Source organism: Pelodiscus sinensis, chromosome 5, assembly GCF_052426305.1.
Source record: "Pelodiscus sinensis isolate ZL-2025 chromosome 5, ASM5242630v1, whole genome shotgun sequence".
Classification (NCBI taxonomy): Eukaryota; Metazoa; Chordata; order Testudines; family Trionychidae; genus Pelodiscus; species Pelodiscus sinensis.
Window position 1 is genome coordinate 59690642 of NC_143056.1, and position 27704 is coordinate 59718345.

At 40.3% G+C, this 27704-nt stretch overlaps 2 protein-coding genes across 2 annotated transcripts; one reads left to right on the forward strand and one right to left on the reverse strand.

Annotated features, from left to right (window-relative positions):
• Positions 1 to 125: 125 nt before the first annotated feature.
• CHRM5 (cholinergic receptor muscarinic 5) lies at positions 126 to 11449 on the forward strand. Its single transcript, XM_006132682.5, has 2 exons — positions 126 to 1678; positions 6655 to 11449. Exon 2 carries the CDS (start codon positions 6736 to 6738, stop codon positions 8326 to 8328), a length of 1593 nt encoding a protein of 530 aa, XP_006132744.3. The 5' UTR covers positions 126 to 1678; positions 6655 to 6735; the 3' UTR covers positions 8329 to 11449.
• Positions 11450 to 20692: 9243 nt separating this feature from the next.
• LOC102452591 (fibrinogen-like protein 1-like protein) lies at positions 20693 to 26906 on the reverse strand. The gene is made up of 3 exons (XM_006132680.5): positions 26424 to 26906; positions 25155 to 25322; positions 20693 to 21558 (listed from the first exon to the last, which is right to left on the reverse strand). Exons 2-3 carry the CDS (start codon positions 25300 to 25302, stop codon positions 20861 to 20863), a joined length of 846 nt encoding a protein of 281 aa, XP_006132742.3. The 5' UTR covers positions 25303 to 25322; positions 26424 to 26906; the 3' UTR covers positions 20693 to 20860.
• Between the last annotated feature and the right edge of the window lie 798 nt (positions 26907 to 27704).

Here is a 27704-nt window from a genome sequence, read left to right on the forward strand (position 1 = left end):
TGCCTAGCCCCTCGCAGCACAGCCAGCCACGAGCCCCTCTCAACCAGTGACCCGCGCACGCCAGAACCATAGGAGGCCCCCACAGAGAAACACGCACATCCAGAACCATAGGAGGCCCCCACAGCACAGCCACACTGACCTCACTACACAGCACAAAACTTGAGGCCTTCATAACTCGCACACCAAATTCAATAACAACTATACCATGCATCAACACAACACACCACATTCCCTCCACACACAGCCCTTCTCTCACACACTCCACAACCACTGCACAACACACCAAACTCCACCACTGGCCAGTTCTTGCACAGTGGGTTTCCAGGTGTCAGATTTTGAACTGGACTGTCCAGTATTTGAGGGTTCTGTCCAGGGAAAAAATTAAGAAAATACTGGACACGGAAAATGTCCGGTATTTTCTAATTAGGTAAGTTTTATTATTATTAGGAGTATCAGTACGTAGTTGCATACTGCCAGGCTGGTAGACACGCTCACGCTGCGTGAGCGTGTCTACCAGCCAGGAAGTATGCAACTACACGAGGGGGCAGCGGAGGTGGGGCTGGGCAGGGCCAGGAGGGAATCCCCAGGGCCGGACTCGCTGGTGCTTCGCTGGAACCGTACACAGAATAGGCAGCATCCCGGGATCTGCGTGCGCCCGGGTCAGTCCCGCTCTCCCCCCGCTCTCTCCTTCTCCCCCCGGCCAACCCCGCTCCCCCTGGCCAGCCCTGCTTCCCGTCAGCTGGTTCCCCCCGATCTTCCCCTGCCAGCTCTGCGCCTCCCAGCCAGACCTGCTTCCCTTCAGCCGGTCTCCCTCCCAGCCAGCTTCGCTGCCTCCAACCCTCCCCTCCTCCCCTCTGCCGCCAGCCCTGCTTCCTGCAAGTCGGTTTCACACACACACACACACACACACACACACACACACACACACACACACACACACACACACACACACACACACACACACACACACACACACACACACACACACACACACACACACACACACACACACACACACACACACACACACACACACACACCCCCTCTCCTGGCCAGCCCTGCTCTCCTCCTGGCCGGTGTCCCCCCCCATCTGAGATCAAGTGTGTCCGGTATTTATTTTAAGCCACCTGGTAACCCTATTGCACAGACACTCTGTAACACTGAAGCTCCTCACACAACATAACCACAGTGAACCCCTATCCACCTACAAAAGCCATGGCACATCACAACCACGTTATTTATTTAGTCATTTAAAATATTTTTATCCCGGCTCTCTATTTAAAATATACGAGGCAGCTTACAACATTTTTTAAAACACACTGTGTGTGGGTGGGTGGGTGAAATACAGGACTCCAAAGGGGGTTCATAAAACCTTCTAAAACACCTCTAGAGGAGGGACACACACACACACACACATAACTAAATACCAATAAAAGCACAGATAAAATGGCTTTGGCCTGGCGCTGAAACAACGCCAACGTTGGCACCAGGTGACTGTCCCGGGGGAGAGAATTCTATAGCCTAGAGGCAAAGGCTGAGAAGGCTCTGCTCAGCATAAATGTCAACCTTATCTTCATAAGTGGAGGAACACGGAGCAGAACCTCCTGACCTGACCTGAATCCGCGGGCGAGTTCGTATGGGAGAAGATGGTCCTTCAAATACCCTGGTCTCAACCCATGTAAGGCTTTATAAGTCAGAACCAAGACCTTGAATTGTGCCTGGAAACACACCGGAACCCAGTGCAGCTGCCGGAGCACTGGCATAATGTGCTCCGTGTAACAAGAATTAGTTAAAACTCAAGCGGCTGCATACTGGACCAGTTGAGGCTTCCAAAAACTCTTAAAAGGCAGCCCCACATAGATTGGGGCTTGCATATCACAAACATCCATAGTGAGCCACCACAATTGCCACAAGTCCACTAAACCTGTGGCAGAATGGACCTCTCTGTATTTACACACTACATATTATTGTAGTGTACAAAATATGTTTTGTAGGGTATTTGAAAACTAATAACCTGCTGGTAAATAATATCATGGTGAAGTACATGTAACAACATTATATGTAAAGCTGTAAACATACGCATGCTGTTTTAATGTTTGTGAGAAACCCAGGATTGGAGTAAAAACAAAGCATTTTGAGGTACCCCAATTTACAAAGCAAGTGATAAAAAGCCTGTCACTAGTAAGATTTGCACCCCAAAATCTGGGGTGCTTGAACTGGGGTGGTATGGATATATGGTGTGGAATCATGGACACATGGTTTTCACTTTCAGCACTCAAACTATAAGAATTGTTCCAGCATTTCTGCCTGGAATATCATGGCCACAACACCTAGTCACATCTCAGAAAACAATCACTCCAGTCTATCCACACAGCACAAGTACAATGATCCTTAAAACAAAATCCATGATAATTAACAGCACCACACTACCCACGCAGGAAACACAATCGTACTCCATAAAAACTACATGGATGTCTACACAACACATAATACCACATTACACAAAACCACACTAAACTCCCACATATAGCAGACAATTCACTTTTGTAAAGATTTATAGAACTGGTGATCGAGGCACCCAAGAGTTCCACTGGCTTAGTAAGAATATCTGTGTGATGTAGTTTCACCATGATAGCTTTCCATCTCATATAGAGCTTAGCTATAGTGCTTAAGGCAGGACTACTCCACACACACAGCCTGTGAGCCGCATGCAGAACACACTCCACAATCGTGAGGCATCTCCCAGGTGAGGTGAGCATTGAAAGATGCAAGCAGAAGGGCTGGCTGGAACAGACGGGTACAGGGTGTCAGTGTTTCTAGCCCCCAGGAAGGAGGTGCCAGGGCATTGTGGGAAGTACTGGCTGCTTAGCTTTGTGGTCAGAGCCTGAGAGGTGCTGACTGGCTCACACTGACCACGTTCGGGTCCAGTGCTGCAGCTTAAAGGCTTAATCTTTGTATTCATGCCCATCAGTGTGAAAGAAGATTGTATATGCAATCACACTTAAGTTGCAGCCCTTCACATCTGCTTCATCACTGTGGTCCTTGGGGCTTCCAAAGTTGAATAGCCCTGGCTTAAGGTATTCTTGGGGGCTTGTCACTTGGAGCTATGGCATAAGGTGCCAAGCGTAAGCACTGATTTCCACACACAGATTATGCTCTACAATTATTTCTGAATCAATGGACATTCATATGGCTTTTCACTGACTTAAAAATTCACTCAAGAGTTTAGAGAAGGAGATTGCACTGATCTAACTAAATATATCTGGAAACCAGATTTGTTAAAAATAATTGAAATGTCTGTGTATAAGTGGGGTGAGGGTTGCCAGGTGTTCGGTTTTGAACCGGACAGTCCAGTGTTTGAGCTTTCTATAGGAAATAAATTGAGAAAATATAAATGTCTGGTATTTTCTAAATAAGATGTAATGTAGATTGTGCTGTGATGTCAGGTGTGTCCGGTATTTTTGTTGAAACCATCTGGCAACCCTAAATGGGGTCTAATTTAGAGCAGGACTGAAGCTGGTGTATTTTACTAACTAGAGGGACCAGGTAGGCCTCTAGATGTTTCTTCCACCAAAACTGAGAAAAAGGCCCTCATCTCTAATTCATCCCAAGCCACCTGCATATGTTCCAAATGTATCTTTTTCCAACTTTAATGTTTGTGCTGCCTTCTGTTAAACTTCATAATCATTCCTTAAACCATACTTCTTTCATGAAGTGTAATCTTATTGGAGAAACATCAACTCCTGACCTTGCTCTTTATTATTTGCTTTGTTAGACAAGAGCTCTGCAGGAGGGAGCGTGCTATAAATATAAATTGTATGTGATATTAAACAAAGTATGTACCAAAAGAGTCTGAATCTCCAGTAGAATCCTGCAGGCATAACAAACAAATCACATAACTCTGATGCTTGTTTACCTGGAGAAAAGTAGGAGTTGGTGGCAAAGTGGCTTGAGCCACTAATTTTGCTCATACAAGAGAGGAAGTGGCTGCTACAGAACATCTCCTCCTTCAGCTTTCTCCTATACAGACCTGAATCAGTGGTCTCCTATTCCAACTACTCCCAAACCTATAAACCCTAGGGTTGGCAGCTGTCCAGTATTGAACCAGACAGTTCTGTATTTTCACCTCCTGTCCGGTAAAAAAACTCAGAAAATACCAGACACCAAAAACGTCTGGTACTTTCTGATTTTCTCCCGGCCAGGAGACGAAAATCCCGGGCTGTCCGACTCAATACGGAGGCAGCCTGGCAACCCTAGTGCTGACTGGGTTCTGCAGGGGAGCTGTCCGGCCTGGCGCAGGGAGGCAAGATGGCGGGGCAGCTGACGGCAACCTGTTAGGGCCAAAAAGTCTCATCACACATTTCTTAAAGGGGCCACGCTGGTTTGGTTTTTTTGGTTTGGTTTTGGTGTGGTTTGGTTGGTTGCTTGGTTGGTTTTTTTTTTGCTTAACAATTCTCAGGGTCCTTTTTTTCCAGTATTTTTTCTGAAACCACCTGTCAACCCTAATAGACCTCCTTACACTATTGCCTCCCACCCATCCATGTAAATAGGTACGAACATTATTACCAATACGCTTGCTTTGAGATGCTATCTGATGTTTCTGTCTGAACTGTTTTTTCTCTCTTTTAAAATACAATTTCACAGAGAGGTTTTCTTCTATATGTTGTACTATGCTAATCATACTGTGGAATCTCATCTGGAATAATGAATTAATAATATTATCCTCTGTGTGTAATTCAAAAAGCTTAACTACTTTTTTTCTTATTCCAGAAATTACACTTTTATCTGCATAAGTATCAGCCAAAATCAAGTGAGGAGATTCTGATAGTACAGTATGTTTCAGTCATTCCCATTTACAACTTATTTTGACATTTGAAAAGTCCATTAATTTAACCCACTCGAAATTACAGATGGACCTGAAGTGTACATGTATGTACACTCTCTGTCTCTTTCTTTTCTATTTCCAGCAGAGTCAAATTTGTTTCCTAGCATGTCAGCATTTAAAAGCTCTTATCCTCTATAATCCAAATTATAGCTCAAAACCAGAACAATTTTACTAGCATCCTAAATACAAGCAACCAAATTCATCTCTGGAATAATACTACTACTGTATATACAATGTGCATTATTTCATGAATGAATTTTACCCAAGAAGTTTTATTTCAAAACTATGAAATAGATTTTAAAAAGACAGTGGTCAAGATATTTTTATTTACCATCTCCTCGAAATAGACTTTAAAATCAGCCCTCGATATAAATAAGCAATATTGGTTCTAAATTGCTCAAAGTAGTGCAAATGTAGGGGTATTTCAATCTTACAACACACAGTTATTTCATGGAACTTGTATGTGCAACACCTGTGTCCCTCTCTGAAAATGTGTATTTCAGCTGAGAATTTTGCTGTTGAATATGAAGTACATGGCAATATCTGATAGTCTGCTGTGAATTTTTGTAGGGTGACCCAAATCTGCCAGTAAAAGTTATTTATTCATTATGATTAAACCTACCTGTATAATGTCTGAATATCTTAACTATACGCAGATAGAATATAGATTGGCAGGGACCCCACAAGCCAGTGCCATGGTGCAAGGCTGGTGTGTGGCCCTTCCTTTCTATCCTATAGTATTCTGCATTATTCCTCACATGTTGGGCTTGAGTTGCTAGCTTTAACGTAGAGGGAGGTAGGAGGCATGGAGTGAAGTATCTTGAGCCTCTAATTGTTTTCCAAGAGCAGAGAAATGGCTACCAAAGAACAACTCCTCCTTCAGTCTTCTCTTTCCCAACCCAGAGCCTTTCATTTCCGACTCCCCTCCAACATGCTATCTCCTTTTTATGTGCAGTTTAATCCTCTTCCCACCTCTACCAAAATCTAATGACTACTTTCCTCCATGTCACCAAATCCCTCAAAACCACAACCTCTCTTCTACCTAGTTCTTTAGTCAAAGCCCTGGGATCCCCAAACCTCCTTAACTCCAAATACTCTCCTTGTGGCCCACCAAGCTCTTCTAATTGTGTCTTCCCTTCCTGTCTCTGCCAAACACCCTCAGCTCACCAAACCCTACTCTTTGCCTCAGTGCTCCTCTTGGTTCCCCAAACAGTGGCTTCATCACAGAATCTTCCGAAGATGTTTTTGAAATGTTGGCAATTATGATGTATAGAGCACGACATTCAAAAAGGAACACTATGAATCCCTGCTCACTGCTTTGTGAATCTTTAAATGTGTGTGCATCAAAGCATATGTCATGTATCCTTCTAAAATATTCAGGAGATAAGGGGTGACAAGACTGAATTATTTATGAACCCATAGTTGTTATGGCTATACTTAGCATTGTCTCTGGATCTACAGAATGCTACAAAAGCAAAGTTCTCTAATATGTCTGTTTATTTATATGTAGAATGGTGGAAACAGCAATCAGATTGCAAAGAAAGCATGAAAATTATCTGGTAGGATTTTATTATGTTTCTTTTGCAGCAAAACCAGTCATGTGGAGCAATGTGTGTCATTTAAAACATTAAAATAACATTTTTACTGTTTCTAATGTTCTATATAAATATACAATGACTTATATAGATATTTTGTGCTAAATAATTCTGTTGAAAGTCCAGTGATGTTTAACAAACTGCAATCTCCTCTCTCCCTCTTAATCTTTACAGGTGTCTTCCAGAAAATTATCAAGTACAGAAAACGTTCTGCAATGACCTTAATATCCCTATGATAATACTCTAAGAACAAGAATGGAAGTAAATGTATATAGCAATTCAACTATTGTAAACAGCACATCTGTTAATCATAAACAGTTAGAAGGGCATAGCATTTGGGAAGTCATTACAATTGCTACTGTCACAGCAATTGTAAGCCTAATAACCATAGTGGGAAACATTCTTGTAATGATATCCTTCAAAGTCAACAGTCAACTCAAAACTGTTAACAATTATTACTTGCTCAGCCTTGCTTGTGCAGACCTCATCATTGGAATATTTTCTATGAATCTCTACACATCTTATATACTAATAGGCCATTGGTCTCTTGGAAGTCTGGCCTGTGATCTGTGGCTAGCACTGGACTATGTAGCTAGCAATGCCTCAGTAATGAATTTGCTTGTTATTAGTTTTGATCGATACTTTTCCATCACAAGACCTCTAACCTACAGGGCTAAGCGTACTCCCAAAAGGGCTGGCATAATGATTGGTCTAGCTTGGTTAATTTCCTTTATTTTGTGGGCACCACCAATCTTATGCTGGCAGTATTTTGTGGGGGAGCGAACTGTCCCACCTGAAGAATGCCAGATACAATTTTTGTATGAACCCATTATCACCTTTGGCACCGCAATTGCTGCTTTCTACATCCCAGTGTCAGTGATGACTATTTTATATTGCCGCATTTATAAAGAGACTGAGAAACGTACCAAGGACCTTGCTGAACTACAAGGCTCTGAATCTGTGGCAGAACTTGAGATGATAAAACCCCAGAAAGCTCTTCTGAAGTCCTGTTTTAGTTGCAAGCAACAAAATTTAGCCAAAAGGGAGAGGTGTCAGGCTTCATGGTCTTCATCCAGTCGAAGCACTTCAGCCACTGCAAAAGCACCTCAAACACCAAATACTTGTAATGATTGGTCTAAGGCAGAGCAGCTAACCACTTGTAGCAGCTATGCATCCTCAGAAGAAGAGGACAAACCTGCCACTGATTCAGTTTTTCAAGTAACTTACAAGAGTCCAGACAAAGGTAGGAAAGAAGAATTTAATGAAAAGGAGAATAAGGAAGTTTTTATCAAAGACCACCATATGGAAACTAATTTTGAGACACAGAAGTACTTTCTTTCTCCAGCCAAAAGCGAAGTGCAAAAAAGTCCAAAATGTGTGGCCTATAAATTCCACTTGGTGGTTAAGGCTGATGGCACACAGGAAACCAACAATGGTTGCCGAAAAGTAAAAATAACTCCTTGTTCTGCTCCTTTATCAAAGGACCCTTCCATCAAGAGCATGGATCCAAATTTAAGTAACCAAATCACTAAAAGGAAAAGAATGGTTCTTATAAAGGAGCGCAAAGCAGCCCAGACTTTAAGTGCCATTCTTCTAGCTTTTATCATCACTTGGACTCCCTACAATATAATGGTTTTGGTCTCCACATTTTGCTCAGACTGCATTCCTCTAACACTGTGGCACCTTGGATATTGGCTTTGCTATGTGAATAGCACTGTTAACCCTATTTGTTATGCTCTCTGTAACAAAACTTTCCGAAAAACTTTTAAGATGCTGCTCTTCTGTCAATGGAAAAAGAAGAAAGTGGAAGAGAAGTTGTATTGGCAGGGTAATACCAAACTGCTATAATTGAAATAGACAATGCGAGCAAAACATAAACAGTATTGACATTATTCACACGTCGTAAATTGGCTGCAGTTCTTTCTTTTCAAAAGTTGTTCCTTTACATGTCTGGGGACAAAAATTCCTGCACGGGAAAGCCAAATTTTGCATAATGACAGTCTTGTGCATGGGTTCAAGAGGGAAGCAGCAGGTGCTGTGATTGTCTATGGGTGTCAGCAGTCATTCTGTGAAGATGCATTATTGCCAACAATCTTAGGATCCTGTGGTGTTCCCCTTCAGCCAGAGAATGAGTACAGTGAATCATAGACCCTGACCTGTTGGGTCATCCAGACCATCTTCAGTTGCAAGACTGTTTTCCTCTGTATTTTCTAATGTTTTGTCTATTCTATTTTTATATGTCTGTAGCAATGGACCTTACACTAGTTCCCTTGTGACACTAGTCCATAGCCTGAGGAAATGGAACAAGAAGCACTTAAAGGTGAAAACAGCAGTACCCAAAATAACGTATTGGGAGATCCTTTGGCCCCCAAATGGGCAAAACCTGTTAAGGGCAAGTGTAATCCTAAAAAAATTGTTCTGTTTCAGGACAGTGTTTCTGAGTGGAGGGGAGAGCTCACAGGTGATATAATATACACTGTTGTTTGTATATTAAGAACCCAGTGTCAATACCAGGGCTGTCATGCAAAGTACCACCTGTAAACAAATAGCAGAAATTTCTGAATTTGTATTTCTTCATATACCGGGAGTTTTAGTTTTTTTAAATGCACACTAGCAGTGCAAAGTGACTGTACAAAATGGAATTCATTGCACTTCACACTTAATTTATTTTATTTACTATTATACAGCACATAAATAAAAATAAATCTCTCTTTAATTCCCCTGCTCCCACTCAGAAATCTACCATTAGTTTAATGAGACACAGAACACAGGAAAAAACATAAATTGATGTCATGTAGTCATCAGTATATCATGAGACTATTAAAAATACTGAGAAAATTGGTATTACTGGAAAATGAAAACAGGATTTTTGTGACTCACCTCTGAGTGTTCTATATTAATTGTTATATTGTTTAGCATTTATATAGCACTTTTGATCTTCATTTTACAAATATTACCTAATTAATATTTGGAATTATTTGTTCTCTTGGAGTTAGATCTTCTGGGCTAGTCGAAATGCTCAGTTGGGGAAAACTAGCTGTTAAAACATCTTTGTGGCTCCTGGATTCTGGGACCAGTGTGTTCAGGCCAGCCCTGGTGCAGTGGGACCAGCGTGTTCAGCCCCCGCGTGCCAATGGACTGTTCCAGAAACGGAGGTTTGTGGGGCCTACGGGTTCTCACTGATGCCTCTCCTGCAAAAAGAGTGGGTGGTTAGAGATGATATGATAGTACTGGGCTGCATGAAGTATTCCATTTGGTAGGAGAAGCCCTTATATAAATGGGTTCTCTGTCATTACAGTCACTTGCAGTGCAAAGCTGGTGGAGTGGGGTAATGTGTATCTCACTACAGAATAATAAAATTAAGTGCCAAAATCCCGTTTGGAAACAAAGGAAGTGGCAAGAGAAATCAGAGGGCATAAAAATCTGAGCATAAATAAATATTTTTTAAAGGGACAACAAAATAAACATCCTGTAAGAAATTACAAATATTGAACTAGAGATGAGCCCACATCACAAGGTCTATCTAGCCTTTATCCAAATTTAGGGGTATTTGGATCAAGAGTTTTGATTTGGGCCCATCTCAATATTACATCTCAGAATATATTTAATATGATAACAGTGTGACATGAAATACTTGCACAGTGCAGAGATAATGCATCAGATTTCATGCTAGTTATCCTGAATTTGTCACTGTTTTCAGTAAAATTTGTTTTCAGTGGAGTTGAAAATTTAATTAATAGTAGTTATCATGAAAGACATGTTTTTCCATAACTATCCAATTAATTAATGTCAATGTCCATTGTGTAAGTAATTTTAAAATATTCCTAATTTTTAGAGGAAAAATATGCCAATGAAAGGCTAGTGATATGTGAAAAAAAATATTTTGAATTCAACATGATTGATTTTGAAGTACATTATATTGTCTGAGTTACTTCTGGCACTTTGGCATATGATTATTAAAGGGAAACGTGGGTTTTTATAAAGACCCTTTTGTTGATTTTTCCTCTGTCACCATCCAGAGCTTTTTCTGTGTATAGTGGATGTGTCCTAACTGGTAATTATAGTGGGTTTATCTTATTTTTCATTGGATGAAACACGCAAGTAGAGTGTTTGATTCAACACAATATTAACGTACACATCAATGACAAAAGCTATAGTAAAGGCAAAATGTATAAGGCTGTACCAATTCTTGCTAGCTGCAATGTTGTTGCTAAAGTAAAGCATTGGCTTCTACTTCTGAAGTTAAATGGGATATTTTCGTTGCCCCTTTTTGGCTTCTGTTAAACAAGAGTGTTTTGTAAACGTTTATGGACTATGTGCTGAATAGATGTATAAGGTAGATTATATAGCGATGGATGCAATTATGTCAGTTCAATGTAATTGTGAAATATGTGCTCAAATTATGCTGCTAGCATCTGAGACGTTACATTGCCAAACCAGGAGGTATGTTGTAAATACCTGGAATTATATAAAGAAATATAGGATGTTTATGCTTTCCTGTTATATAGTATGGTAACATGAGGCTCAACAAAACATAATTTAGTAGTTAATTATATCTAATTTTCAAGTTCTGTAAAGCTCCCTTTTAAACTTAATGTGGACTAAAATGCTTACCATCTACATTATCTGGATTCCTGTTCTTTACACGTCTATTCATTTTGATAACTGGTTATGAACTAGGGACCTTGTAAAGAGATCTTTTGGGTAAAATGTTTATATCTTTAAGTAAGTGTTCCCCAAGCCAATCACACAAATATGTTTAAGAACTAATCCTTATTCAAAATACAAATGTCATTTCCTCTCTCTTTCTTTACACTTCCAGTCCCTTTCCCCTAAAATGTATTAAATAAGGTAGCCCTGACTCTTCTTTAGATTTCTTTGTTCTTGAAGATGCAGACTTGAAATATCTTCAGAACTCTAGTGTAGAATATTTAATTAAAATCGGTATATAGTCACCTTTTTGTGGGAACTCAGGACTCAACAGAGCCTAGACTGAGCTCAAAAAACCTTCTTTTGTGGAAAAATCCTGTTGAATTCAAGAAGGATGTTACCAAAAGAGTTTTACAGAAATTATTCTAACTAACCTATAGAATTTGAGAAAGAATTATCTTTTCATTAGAAGTTTTAAATCAACCTACAGGTTTCAATAGAAAATCATACCCATGCCACAGTATTCCTCAGATTGGTTTAAACATTTTATAGAAGGAAGATCAATCTTACTTAAATTTTTAAAGATTTTTCTACCAGATCATTTTTGTTCTTCATTTCTTTTAATCAGAGATAGGTCCAAACTGAGACCCTGGTCAGAACAATGTGAATTGCAGGGGCACATGGTTCTGGATTGAGATGTGAACGTGTACTTCAAACAACAATCCTGTTCCAAAATCCAAGCGCTTCCATCTCATTCCTGAAGTTGAGGGGAAAAAATCAGATTCTGATCCTATATGAGAATTCAGCATCATGAAAAGGCCTCATCTCTACTTTTACTTATATCTAATCTATGTATTACTTATTATGGGCATTTTCCAGAAAACCATGATATTCCTTCCCACCCATATTTGGTACATAACTATTTTAAATTAATTGTACAGATCAAACTTATTTAATATGTTTAAGTACACATGTTCCTAAGGATAGTAACGCTTGAAAAGCTTTCTACCTGCTACAAGCAAAAAGTAAAAATATCAGTGAGACAAGGTACGTGATTTAAATGTGATAAACGAGAACACACTACAGCAATTAAAGCATCTCAGGTAATGCTGGAAAATGCTGGTGTTGTCTTAGAGAAGAGTCATAGAATCATAGAATCCTAGGGCTGAAAGAGACCTCAGGAGGTCATCAAGTCCAGCCCCTTGCCCAAAGCAGGACCAATCCCAACTAAATCACCCCTGCCAGGGCTTTGTCAAGCCAAGACTTAAACACTTCTAGGGATGGAGATTCCACCACCTCCCTAGGTAACCCATCCCAGTGCTTCGTCACCCTCCTAGTGAAATAGATTTTCCTAATATCCAACCTAGACCTCCCCCACCGTAACTGGAGACCATTGCTCCTGGTTCTGCCATCCGTCACAACTGTCACTACAAAGTGAAGTGTTTATTATGGGAAAGTAGAGCTGAACCAAAAACCCAGACCCCAAAGCCCTCTAACTTCAGCAGAGTTTGAAGTTTGAATCCAGATTCTGATTTGAACTCTGGACCAGGTCTAAATCCAAATACTCTGCAAAACTTTGGGGTTTCCAAAATCCAAATCTGGAGCTGAATTTTCAAGAATTTCTTGCTTGAATGTGTGGATAAAAATCAATTTGTAGGAAGAGAGTATAGATTTGATGTAACTTGTTTGATACCATTTCTTTGATAAACCACAGAAATTCTTCAGAGGTGAATTGAGTTGTTTATACTAATAATATGTTCAGGAACTTCTGTCCATAAAAATAATAATCTTGACACTTCCACTGTCTGCAGTGATATAACAGAATTCATACAGAATACTTCACGCTATTTAGAATGAGCATCTATGGCAAATAAAAACAGCATATATCTCATAAATGGTTCATTATAATCTATATGGATTCATGACAATGGTGACTTACATTCCAAAGGAATATGTTAAGCTTGACATTGACACACATATGAAAGACACTGCAAAACAATCTGGACACCACACAAAATTCCTGGAAAGAACTTTCGTTTTTACAATTCCTGGATGGCCTTCATCAAATTCTTTGAATATACATGACCTGGGGCCTGGGCTTTGTAGGACTAACCACTCTTCTGCCACATATTAGGCAACCTTGATATATACTTAACTGTTCTTTTCAAGCAAAGAAACCTGGAAACAGTTTTTCGTGTGTACACACCATCCATTCATCATATGTCATACATTCAAGCCAGTACTGGATCACTTACAATTTTGTGTTTTACCATGGCATTTGTCACTGGCAATGATTCAGTTTATGCCAGTTTATGAATCTATTGATATTGCAATTTCTAGCACACTTTTTTGAATCAAATCATCTTAGGCTTTGTCTTCACACTTTAAAGTGTAAAGCACTGCAGCATGTCTACAGCAGGAATGCTGGGAGAGAGCTCTCCCTGCCCTCTGCGTAAACCACCTCCAAGAGGGGACTAGCTAAGCTGGAAGCACAGCTCCCAGCACAGTTTTACACTGGGTCTATGTCTAGACTGCCCCCTCCTGTGCAAAAAAATATGCAAATGAGGCAAAGCATGGAATATCACTGTGCTCTGTTTTTGCCCAAGAGGCTTTTGCACAAAAACTGGCCACTCACTAATTATGCAAATGAGGCACAGCAATATTCCATGCTTTACTTCATTTGCATATTTCTTGCGCAAAACAGCGCAGTATAGACATAGCCTGGCACTTTAAAGTATTGTAACTTGCTGTGCTCAGTGTGTGTGTGGTATTTCACACCCTAAGCTAGAAAATTTCAGTGCAGTAATGTTCCTGCGTAGGCTTAGCCTCAGCAAATTATTGGTTTTGGATTGCTTCGTTCTGCAGAACTCACTCTACTGGTCTCTTAATTCACCGTTTAAACTCCCTACAAACTGGCAATGCTCTGTTAATTTCCAGGCTTCAGCCACATATTCAGAAATTGTTACATTTTCTTTTTTATTCCATTTAAAAAAGCAGAAACACTCTTTAGACACCACTGGATATTTGGAGAGACGATTTTGTAGACTTTTCACAATCTCATCAAATATTTCGTGTGTGGATTTAATAGGGAGTGTTAGGCTATGTGGCAGGTTACAAATTAGTATCCATTACACTTAGTAAAACCACCATCTTTTCTCATCAATTATACTGTAATCCCTCCTGTTCACTAGCTCCAGTGTGAGGTTATTCAGCATAGGGGAAGCCTTGTGACTTCTTACACAGCTGTGGGAGGCTAGGCCTGAGGCTCCTTGGTGTGCTCTGTGTTGTATATTAGTGTGTTTGTATCTCAGACCAGACCTACTTGGACAACCCACCAGGAACAAGCTTTATTCTGTAAAAAAACACAGAACAGGATCACAGTTCAGCAGCCCCTCCTCTCCATATGCAGCCTGTACGCTGCTTCTAGCACAGTCCCTGATGAGACCCTGCTGGGGGCAGAAGGTACATCCTGGAAGGAACCATGAAGTTCTCCCAATATGCCGGAGTTTGTAATCCACAACTTATAGTTCCCAGAGCTGCTGCTGAAGCACACTAGGCTTTGGGCTACAATACTATTAGCAATTATATACTATACCAGTCTCTTAATAATAGCTGGCTAGTCCTCTACTGAACTATCAAATAAGTCCATTTTCCCCAAAGAGCCAAACATTTGCAACCTTTAAAAATGTATGTAAATGCACAGTTAAGTTCAAATCCCAGAGGTTATTGGGTCCAATTTTCTCTGTAGTTTTACTTAGGATATATCCACACTATGCAGCTTTTTAGCGACAAGGCTTCTGTAATACTGCTTGTCCGCACTTTTGTTGACAAAAAATATTCTCACCCCCAATAAGGGGATTTCACTTTATTAACAGCAGAGCACTCCTGCGACCAAAACAGCATTCATACTTCCACTTACTGCAGCAAAATTTTGTCATTCATGGGGGGATTTTAAAACACCCCTGAATGAAAAAAGTTGTGTCAATCAAGTGCAAGTATAAACATACTCATAGCTTCTGCTTCACTGTATTACTGCATTAGAATCCCATTCTCATCACTAATGCTGTGTCTTTCGCTCTTTACTCAATAAATGTAATACGAAGAACCACATAGACACAGTGGGGTTCATTTAACTGGATTTACTAACTATATATTTGCTAGCATGTAAGTATTTGGGGTGAGGGAGGAATTTTCCCCTGGGTTAAACTGGCAATGACCTTGTGGGAGGAGAGCGGTTACCTTCCTTTGCGGCATGGGGAACAGGTCAATTGCAAGTTTAAATCAGTGTAAATAGGGGGGCCGACAGAATTGCCAAGCCCCTGGGTGAGTTGTGGGGAGGGCCGACTCCACGCTCCCAGAAGGAGTGGAAGGGGTAGGGCTAGGGCAGCCATACCTCAGCATGGCCCAGACCACACCATATCCCTCCAGCCCTTAAAGCCACCTAGAGCACACTGCCCAGGGCTCTGGGGGTGTGTCTAGACTACATGCCTCTTCGACGGAGGCATGTAGATTAGCCAGATCGGAAGAGGGAAATGAAGCCGCGATTAAAATAATCACGGCTTCATTTAAATTTAAATGGCTGCCCCGATCTGCCGATCAGCTGTTTGTCGGCAGATCGGGGGAGTCTGGACGCGATGCCCCGACAAAGAAGCCTTTCTTCATCGACACAGGTAAGCCTCGTGAAACCAGGCTTACCTGTGTCGATGAAGAAAGGCTTCTTTGTCGGGGCATCGCGTCCAGACTCCCCCGATCTGCCGACAAACAGCTGATCGGCAGATCGGGGCAGCCATTTAAATTGAAATGAAGCCGCGATTATTTTAATCGCGGCTTCATTTCCCTCTTCCGATCTGGCTAATCTACATGCCTCCGTCGAAGGAGGCATGTAGTCTAGACACACCCTGGCAGTGGTTTAAAGGGCCTGGGGCTATGTCTCCCACAGTTGCACCGGCCAGGAGCCGTGGGCCTTTTTGAATTGCTGGGTCCCTCCCAGGCAATTACTCCCGCAGTGGTGGGCCTGGTGTACATGGTGACTTCTCTGTAACTTGAAGTCTCTCAATCATATTTTATGTGATGCCTTGGAATGAGATTTCATGTTACTGTCGGTCACCGAGGGCATGAGGAGTCATTGGGCCCTGCACCCCATCTGCAGTCAGATGTGACTTTCAGCCATCAGGTAGAACAGAAAGATTATTAGTCAACAGTGATACAGCGTAAAACAGACTTGTCGGCATAGTCACCAGTAGCTGTCAGTACAATCCATCTTGGAGAGAGAGGGGCCCAGAGCTAGTGACCTGACCCTCTCTCTGCCCTCCCCAAGCCATCTGAGAGAAGCTCACACATCTAGCAGCCTGGTCCCAGTCATCCCTTCATCCTCCAGCCTTTGTCCTGCTTCCCAGGAAAAAGGCATCACCTGTCCATACTCCCTCCTTGCTCAGGTTACAAAGGGCACCGGTCATTAGGTATGTGCAGGCAACTGGGGTAGCCTTCCTCAGTGAGAGTAACACCTGAAATTCCCATCACCATCTAGGCAATGCCCTGGGAAACTGAGGCACACACACAGAGTTACTGTAGAACACTAGAACTCACATACAACATGACAAGGTGAATAAAACTCCCAGTTAAACACACTGTCACTCACAGATTTTAACTAAAGTCTAGTGTCTCCTATTAGTACTTCATGTTGCACATTTCCATCTACACAGAGACAAGTAGGAAGTTGTCTAAAAATTCAGAAAGGCTACTTTTTCCAATCTCCCCAAATTGCTCGGGCCCACTCTCTGAATGTGTAAATGTACAAAATGTTCAGTAATTATCCATATCTCCTCCCCATTACAGTACTTCTCTTCATTTATTTGAGCATTAAAAAGTCAGATGATGCAATATAAGCATGTGAATTATATTAATTTATCTCCTGAAGCCCTTACCTGTGTTTTAAATTCCTGGTTTCTTTTGCAGTACAAGGTAAAAAAAAATATTATTGCAATTTAGCTTCTTAATTTCACATTCTATTTCTCATCTCTCGGATTATCCTCTGTTGATCCTCCCTAGGTGCTGTAATTTCTTTAAATTAATAATTTAGATGCACATTATCACACTTCTACTATTTTAAAAACAATCCACAAGCATTTTATGGAAAACTCCAAATATAAAAGATATCTTAATTATTACACTAGTGACTTCCATACAATAACAATAAAAATGAACAGAAAAGGATGCTGTAGATGCCAGATAGATATTCTGGTGATACAGAGTAGAACTGAGTGAAGATAAATCTATTTATATGTACAACCCCCCGAGAACTTTCCAGATTGTTTTAAGATAAATCCTTTTCTTTATACTTTTAAAAGTGATTAATTTAATATAGTTTAATAACCGCTAAAGAACAATATATTATATTTCATATTAAAATTCAGTAATATTATGTTTCATATTCTTAACAAGAAAAATGTCTTAGTTACGATATATTTGAGAGAGTTTGTATGCCTGTCTGTGTGTGTTTGTCTGTTTAACCAAGAACTCCTCTCAAGAGCTAGGACCACCAAATTCGGTATACAGCTTTCTGTTATCATAACTTAAAGCAAGGTCCAGGAAAATGGGATGTGCCTGGAACAGGATTGCTTCTCATAAAACCGTATAGAAAAGAGACAGCATCCCCAGGCAGCTGAAAGGGGCTGATTAGGGGTGCTCCTTCCTGTTCAGGACTACCCCATCCCTGAGCCTTCCACCTCATCCAGGCACCCTTTATGGAAGGCAGGGGGACTGAAGCTCCCCCCCACCCCATTTGTCCAGGACCATTGGGCTGTTCCACTTCATCAGAAAGCGAGGGGAAAGTGCACAGGTTGGTGCATTTCTCACTCTGGCTGGGAAGCGCAGAGGACAGACAAATTTGGACCTGCCATAGCAAAGTGACATGCACTCCCTCTCCTGTCTGTGCCCGATGGAGCTGCAGCAGATTTCTTCTCATAAAACCAAATAGAAAAGAGGAAGAATCATCAAATCAAGTACAGTTCTCAAAACTGACATAACTGAGCGAACGTTGAAGGACGTTCATGGAGGGCAGGGGCTCCTGGCAGTCCCAGCACAGAACTGCCACAGCATCTCCATTCTGCTAGGATAACAAGAGGCTGTGCCTCTCCTCCTAGCTGTGGCAGCTCTCTGCTATGGCGGGGGGTGGCGGGGGAGAAGAGGGAATGACTCCACCCAGCCTTTGCACCCAACCTGGAGCTACCCCAAAACTGCTGCTGCCACGAGACAAGTGGTCCTTTCGTCATCCCGACCCAGCCTAACCTGAACCTGCCCCAGCCAGGGGACATTCACCCAACCCCAGGTATGCCTCAAGTTGCTGTGGTGAGAGAAGGCTGGAATAGTCTTCTTTCCCTGGGACAGCCTGCATACTGAATCTCTCATCCCCAATCCTACCCAGAGCAATGATTTAAATGAAGCATGTGCATTTTCATTTTATTTTCCAAAAAACAAAAATTAATTGGGCTTAGAACCTGAGCAACACCAGGCAAATCTTCTTGTGTTTAAATAATGTGAAAGTTGAATAACAACATCCAAAACTAGAAAATATGAAATAAGGCTAATACTTAGAGCTCTTCATAGATACAAAATGTGTATCTGCATCTGATTCTCAAAAAATGATTCATAGATTTGCAGGGCTTTAGATATAAAATTTGTCTCCCTATCCATCTGCAATTCATAAAAATAGTCTCCAGCAGTTGACATCTGTGGATGCAGTTATCTGTGTTTATAAAGCAGGTATTTGCGGATCTGCAGGGCTCTACTTATACTCTGTTCTTAACTCACAATAATATGAAGAAAAGGCTAGAAATATATCATGAATCGGGGGAGAAGCAACACTTTAATATTGTCTCTATATTAGAGTATCATCCTGCAAAATTTCATTTTAAAATGAAGCAAAACTGCCACACAGAAATAAACAGAGAAATATATTAAGAATATAAAGATTTCTTTTTAATTGTATTGCAACAGCTCTAAAATTACCATTTTGTTTTCAATTTTTAAAAACTGATCACCACGTTTTATCTTGGAGAGAATTTTATAATTATTGTAAACCCAGGAGATAGGACTTTCTAATAGAAAGGCTAATAAGATTGCTAATAGGGTGCGTCTAGACTACAGGGTTTTTTTTTTTAAAAAAGGGCCATTTTTCCGAAAAAACTTAACTGCTATTGTGTTCTTTCGAAAAAAAAATTGGAAGGACAGAAGGGGTTTTCTGAATGGTAAACCTCATTCTATGAGGAAAAACGCCTTTTCTGAAAGAAAAAAGGCGTGTGTGGATGTGGAAGAGGGAGTTTTTTCAGAAGAACAGGAAAGAGGAAAAAAGCACAGGTACCCTGGTGGCCACTCCGTCCTTAGTAATCACAGCTTAAATGTGAGATAGCATCCATTCAGTATGAACACTATCTTTTGAAAAAGCAGATCACTTTTTCGATGCGCTTTGGCAGTGTGGACACTCTCTTTTGGATGAAGTTTTTTGGAAGATCTCTTCCAGAAAAGCTTCTTCTGAAAGAAGCCTGCAGTTTAGATAAACCCCAATTCTAACTAGTCTAATAAAAATAAAGAATGTTCTTTGTTGGATATTTTGTTCTATTGAAGCTCACCAAAAAAGGGAACAGGGGAAGGAACTAACAGGCGAGAGAAGCCATGTGATGTATGACTCAGGGAGACACTTAAGTATTGAAATTTCTTTACTATAGATGTTGTAAACTCAGAAACTTAATATGCGCGCACACACACACACACACACACACACACACACACAGTGTGTGACTTTGCAAGACACATGAAAATGAGCAATTGTGTAAATGTGAAATCCAAACATGAATACTCACATAAGGAAAACACTCTCCTCACATTTGTGTATGTTGCCGCCCTCTACTGGATGCAATATGTCAGATCATATCAGTCCTCTCTTCTAGCCAACGCAGCTGAGCTGTTTCTTTGAGTCACATAGTAAAGGCCCGTGTTTACGCCTGACCCTTGTCCTATTACTAGATGTAGACAGATGACAGTCATGCCCGAAGTTCCAGTCCAGCAAGTTATTTCAGCACAAAATTTATTTACTGGCAGAACTAAATTCTGAATATTCAGGAAGATCTATAGCAGATTCATGTCATAATTAATCTAGGATTCACAAAGCAGATTCATTAATTCACAGATAGCCTGTTTTCTCCTCTCCTCAAGATAATAAATAAAATGAACTATAAAAAAAAGTTTTTGTCTTTAGACGGTATTCTTCCTTGTGTGCTCTGAATAGTGATAATTGAAATAGTGCATTTATTATTTGGTATCACAAGAATCCAAAATTAGTACATCTAATCAACTGGTGTCTGAATCAGAGAGAGGAATGTACCACACCACATAGATCTAAATGGCCCGGATTTCTGGGAGAAATTCAGGATTTGAATCCAGAGCCAGATCTGAAGTTTGTCATTTGATTTTAACACTGTTGCATGTGGAATAGAAACTCTGGGAAAAAAAACCTTGGAATGCTCAAAGTCTGCACCTGAATTTTGTAGCATGAGTTCATCTTTATTTTGAAATTAGTTTTAGAGTTTCTGCAAGAAATAGTCACAGAAAGTAATTAAGCTATAGTAAACAAAAAGTGAACTGATGGACTCTATTCAAGAGATCAAGAAAACTTTTCAAAAGAGATTTTTAGAAGTTGATTTTATTGTCTCACTTTATAATGAAATAATATTATCTACAATTCATCTTTTTGACAAGGACAAGCCTTAGTAGGACACTGCTCAGGGTCAATGGGCTTGACCATCATCCAGGCAAACTTGCACAAATGTTCCTTAGTACAGTCTTTCTGCCAGTATATAACATTCCTGCGGTTTAGATTTGCTCCAGCACAAGAATCATACCACCACCCTCCCCCTGGAATGCCGTTATACTCTATTTTGGCACAATTCTGAAAATAGTTATCATTGTCTCTGTCTTTTGTAGTGAACTTTTGATTATCATGGAGATAAGCTTCTGTATCCTGGGTTAGGGCATCAGCAGCATTTCCTTTGTATAGGCCAAGCCTGATTCTGTATTGAGACGCCTCATCTTCTATTTTGAATGGTTCATATTCTCCCCATTTGATTTCAGCGTTTAGGTCTACAAGTTTGACCCGAAGTGTATAGGGCCTTGCTGTGTTAGTTAACTGATAAACATATTCATTCCCTAACCAGTAGTTGTCATGAACTGAGCCAAATCCATACTTGTAGTCCTGCCATAGCCTATCAAAGTCCACAGTGCTATTGGCTGTAATATGCTGAATTACGGTCCACCCACCATCTTGCATATTACAGTAAGTAACAATAGGCTCTTTCATTGGCTGAATGACATAAAGACCATCCTTGGCGCTTCGTTCAGAGTGCTGAAAAATCTCGTAACAATCTCTTGGATATTCTATGGGGGAGAAAGAAAAGTATGTTTAAAATGTTGCTCTCGACTTGTAAATCTCTCAAAATTCTGGACTTTAAATTTCAGAATTAATGAACTATTGTCTTATCAGTATTTGACAAGGACATAGTGGGTATGTCTAGACTGCATCCCTTTTGGCAGAGGGATGCAGATTAGGCAGGTCGACATTGCAAATGAAGCGGGGATTTAAATATCCCATGCTTAATTTGCATAAAAATGGCCATCGTTTTTCCCGACTCAGCACTTTGTCAGCAAAAAGAGGCAGTCTAGAGGGGGATCTGTCAAGAAAGCAAGCCTTTTTCAACAGATCCTGTAAACCTACTTGCAGGAGGCATAAGGGATCTGTCGAAAAATGCTTTCTTTCTCAACAGATCCCCCTCTAGACTGCCTCTTTTTGCTGACAGAGGGATGCAGTCTAGACAAACCCAGTATGGCCACATTCTTCAGCCCATACATGGGCCACCAGCTAAAATCAATGGAAGCAGTTCAGCAAATAATCAGGGCAGAATATAAGGGAGATTTATAAAAGGCAAAAAAAAAAAAAAAGACTCGCTCAACTCTGATTGCCTTTCAATGACAATATGGTAATTAGCTACTATTCATGTCTCTGAAAATCTCCTGTGTCATATAATCCATACTCAAACTCTGTATCAGGAATGCAGCCCTATTTTGCTGATAGAAATATAGGTAGAATGGGCAAAAAAAGAGAGCAAAAGAGTATTGCACAACTTTCACAAATTCAGAAGAATAGAACAAAGTGGCAAACCTAGAAATTCACTTCAGACCCAGATTTTTTCATGTATAAATAGCTAGATCTTGACACTTATTGTGGTTTGTTAATTTTAGCTGGTGTTGTATTCATGAAACTACATTAGGCTGTGGCCAATGGGGAACTAATAAAATACTGAACACCAATAAAAGAAAAACAGATTAAATGTTTTTCACTTCATTGTGAATATAAAAAATTTACGGGATAAACTTGTATGTATACAGAAATTGTATGTTTCTGAGGGCTTAGGTGGGATAAAAGTGGCACATAGACCTTGGACTGGCCCTCTGCTTAAAGGTGAATTTCACCTTTTATGAACAAATCTTATGTAAATCACTGATAACGTCCTGTTAAGGCATCAAAGGAACCTTTGATTTACTCATATTGATTTCAAGCTGCTCTGAAAGAAAGTCACAATGTCTGGTTTTTGAGCTAAGAAGTACACATATACATCTCAGCAATTCCTCTTTTGTAGGGAAGGATATTATTTATTATCTGTGTCATTAACCAGAGACTCACACATGATGTTGTCGCTTGTATAGATGTGTGGACAGAGTTGGCACCGGGGCTGATTGCAGAGGTGGATTCCTGGATGAGTATGTTTGAGGTGTGCTGTGTGGTTGCTGGAAAGAATTTGTTTGAGATTAGGGGGCTGTCTGTAGGTGAGGACAGGTGTGTACCTCAAGGCCTGTGAGAGTAAGGGATCATTTTCCAGGATAGGTTGTAGATTGTTAATCAACCCTGGTGCCAACTCTGTCCACACATCTATACAAGTGACATCATCACAGGACCTAACCACATAAGCCACCACATCAGAGGCTCTTAAAACTGCACATTCACTAATGTGATCCATGCCATCAAGTGCCAGCAATGCCCCACTGCCATGTATACTGGCCAAACTGTACAGTCTCTACAACAAAGGATTAATGGACACAAATCAGATATTCAAAATGGTAACATACAGAAACCTGTTAGGGAACATTTCAACTTGCCTGGGCTCTCACTAAGGATATGTCTAGACTATATGGCTCTGTCGCCAGAGCCATGTAGATTAGTTTACTAGACATACCCAAATGAAGTGGCAATTTAAATAATCACCGCTTCATTTAAATTAAAATGGCCACCGGGCTGAGCTGATCAGCTGTTTGTTGGCTCAGCGCGCTAGTCTGCGCGCTCCGTGGTCGACATCAAAAGCATTTGTCGACTGCCCCGGTAAACCTCATCCCACAAGGCATAATGAGGCAGTCGACAAATGCCTTTGATGTCGACCGCGGAGCGTCCAGACTAGCACGCTGAGCCGACAAACAGCTGATCAGCTCAGCGTGGCAGCCATTTTAATTTAAATGAAGCGGCGATTATTTAAATTGCCACTTCATTTGGGTATGTCTAGTAAACTGGCAACAGAGCCATGTAGTATAGACATACCCTAATGGAGCTAAAAGTGTCTGTATTATTTTAAAGCAATTTCAAAAGTCCCCTGGAAAGAGAAACTACAGAACTGGGTTTCACTTACAAGTCTGACATCTTGAATAGAGGTTTAAACAAAGACTTGTCCTAGACAGGCTGTGACCTTCCACATCCTATTGACATAAAATGATAAGCACCAGGTACTTAGAATACTTATAGCCCTCTCTATTAGTCTCATTTAGCATGGACACTCTAACTGACATTTTTTCTCCATTTTTTTTCTCTCTCCTTCCCTCCCCATCCCCTCTCTTTCTCTGTTTATTTGCAACCTGGACCCCTCTACGCCATTCATCTGAAGAAGTGGGTTGTGCCTACGAAAGCTCATGGTTCCATCTATATTTTTTGTTAGTCTCTAAGGTGCTACAGGACTATTTGCTGTTTTTTAAGCTTTTCCAGATTATCAGAGTCCCCAACATGCTATTGCAGAGTATTCTGAGAGGATGACATAATTCACAGCATCTGGGCTCTATGTTTCTTTACTCATAGAAGTCACTAACCAGAGGTGAAAGTAAGCAGGTGCGCTCTGGTGCCCAGCTCCAACAAGAGCTGCAGGGAGCTATTTAAAGAGCTGGCAGGGACCCGAGTTGCAATAGGACAGTACCTGTAAGAAATTTTAAGTTATTTTCACCGCTGTCCCTAAGGATGCATCTACACTGCACCCATACCTCAAACTGAATAGCTTATTTTGAGTCAATTTTGAAATAGGTTATTTCAAAATTTGATGCTGTCTACACAGCACTTATTTTGAAATAATTTGCTATTCCGAAACATCCCTTACTCCTCATGGAATGAAGTTTACAGGGATGTCAGAATAGCAAGCCCGTTACATTTCAAAATAACAGGTGCGCTCAAAAGATGCGGAATAGCTATTTGGTATCCGAAAATAGCACTGCAGTCTAGATGTAGCCTAACAGTCCTTGCACTGATCATATGTCTATGACTTTTTCTTTTCTCAGGGAAAGATCAATTAAAATACTGATCAATTAATATACTGAAGCTTATCAGAGTTGAGACCATCAACAGATCAGAGGAACACTAAAGAAATGAACTCCAAGAAGGTACTTGGAAAAAAAACATATTCTGGGAAGAGAAAGGAACTAAAACCTTTTGTAAATAAACAGTTTTTAAACTTTTAATATATTTTGAGATCTGTGAATAAAAGGCATTATAAATTGCTAACTAGTATCATGAATATTTATTATTAAGTCTTTATCTTTGACTGTCGAATGCTCATCAATGTTGTGAAGTATTCACAGACTATAGTAGTGAATGCATAGTAAAAAGGATAGTAAAGACTTTAAAGTAAAATACATCCATCTCCACCACTCCCTGTCTAGCTGAGTACCTTTTTCATTGATGTTACTCAATCTCTGGTAGCCGCCTGGAGGGAGAAGGTGGGCATTAGCAAGCACCACAGTTTCTTCACTACTTGTCCACACAGCACATTTAAAGAGTAACAGTAGAATAAATCCCACTGAACTTCTCAAATTCATCTTCTTCGGAGTCAGTCCCTCTGCAGATACACAGTAAAAACAGAACACTGACAGTCATTTAAAATTAAATTATTTATTACTTGAAGAAATAAAAAAATGCTTGAAGGTGACCAAAAGACCTGCTAAAAATAGAGCCAGTCTAAACCAAAATAGGCTTTTCTCCTCCCACACATCCCGATTTCTCAATGCATGATGTTGCATTTCTCTCAGTTCATTTTTATAGGTAGCACTGTCCCATCATTTGGAATACACATTATCTTGTTCTTTTACACAGTCAATACGACATAACACAATTTTGTATCTGATTAAAAACCAATAGAAAATAATGTAATGACAAAGTGTTTAAATTTAAAAAGCACACCTCACATTTATCAGATCTGATGCTCCATATCCCCTGAAAGTGATCTGTACTGGTTCTAGGGGACAGAACGAAGAGCTAGCACATGCAAAACACCAGCTCCACATGCTGTCTATGTATGAAGCAGTATTAATTAGACAGCATGGTGTACAAACTGCGGAGAGTATTTTCTGGCATTTGTGCTTACAGGAGTTCTTTTAGTCTATAATTAGTATAAACTTCCACCTGTGGCTGCAGGAAACATGTCAGCTAGGCTGAGGCCAAATGAAGAAAACCAACCTGTGGATTTGGGGTTTGAAAAAAGCAAAAAGGACTTTCCTTCAACCAGGTTTTCCCTAAGCAAAACCACAAAGGTATCTTGCAGTCAAAATGCAATATATTACATAAAGCATTTTCCACAATCACATTTCCTTCTCCTCCCTGTGGATTATCTGACTCTTAGATTAGTAAATTTTTCTGGCCCTATTCAAATCTAAATAGGGCCAGTAACAATTTATAAATTGGTTTTGGTTTGTTTTTAACTCAAGTTCATCCAAGTTTTAATGTCTAGAAAATAACTAATGAAAACTTACTGGAATTGTTTTTATAAATAAACACTCCAAATGCAGGACTATACTGATACAGCAAAGTGCATGCTTAACTTGCAGCATGAACTTTACTTTCATGGAAGTCAGTGAGATGTAAGCATCTGTTTAAAATGAAGCAGACGGATTAAAAACGATTAAGAAAACAATTGAAGAAAAGAGTGAGGCAGACAACTTACCTTTAGTTTCAAGTGAAGACTCAGAAAGAAAAAGCTGAGACAAATCACAGAGCTAATTCTTTGCAACTGTACTTTGCCTGCTGCTGAAGTCCAGGTGAACAGCTCAGCCCTATCTCAAAATCAAAAGGCTTGCAAAAGTGCATCTTCCTGATTTCATTGTGTGTTCTTGGACTAGCGGACTTTACTCTGACACATTGCATTTGTGAGTAAGCACACTGAATTAAAAATATACAAAGTTACATGAAGTTTAAAATGCCATCATTAAAACTGAAACCTCTGTGATTAGTGAGTGTACACAGTGCTGATGATCACTGAATATTTAGGATCCAATGCCACAAGTGCTTAAGTTCATTCCTATTCAGTGCAACACTAAGACCTGCTTCATTTTGAGCAGATACAGAGAGTAACATGCTGAAAGTTAAGCACAGGAGTGTATCGGGAGTGTTCTGCATTTTCAGTTTTTATTTGGGGGGGGGAAACCCCAAACAATTCTGGGAATTTTTCATTGGTTATTTTTCAAACATTGAAACTGGGTGAAATTGGATAAACAAACAAACAAACAAAACGGAAGGGGGAGAAGGGAATTAGGGGGAAAAGAAAAAAACTTTAGTAATATATATTTTATTACAGTATAATTGTTTTGTTTCTCTCAGAACTATTAGTTTTTCCAGAAATCTTGGTCTGTGTACACCCACATAATTTTCTTAAACTATTCTCACTCATGTTGAACCTCTTGCTGTCTTGGATGTAGTCCAGGTTTGAAATAGACCCAGGAGGTGCATGCAGAGCTCGCTGTGCCACTGTGCTGAAATTGGGAAATGTGTCTTGATGACTGTTCCAAAAAGCCAGAACATCCAGTTTAACATTGTCAGGTTTAGGCATGTTCATGTCAATGGTAATATTCCCCTTTCAGATTTGAAATTTCATTCTTAGTGGCAAATGGTTGACATGCTCTTGCATAACAATAGTGATCTGCAGTAAAATTTACCTCAAGGAAGGGATGCAACGCTTGGATGACATTCCAAAAAGAATCTTCAGTGTCAAATACTTCGGGGTTCAGATTACTGGCCGTGGTTACATCTCATTTCTTGCTGAGCATTGTGTTGAAAGCTTTGAGTATGCGGGTGGAGCTCATATTCCAGGGCCACAAGGATTCCAGTGATAGCTGGGTTTTCTCACCATACGTTTTCCTGCATCTTTTAATAACTGGCAGTCAGCTCTGCACTTATTCTGCATTGTATAAACAAAGCCTTCAACTAGTTCACATGCCCCAAATCCAGT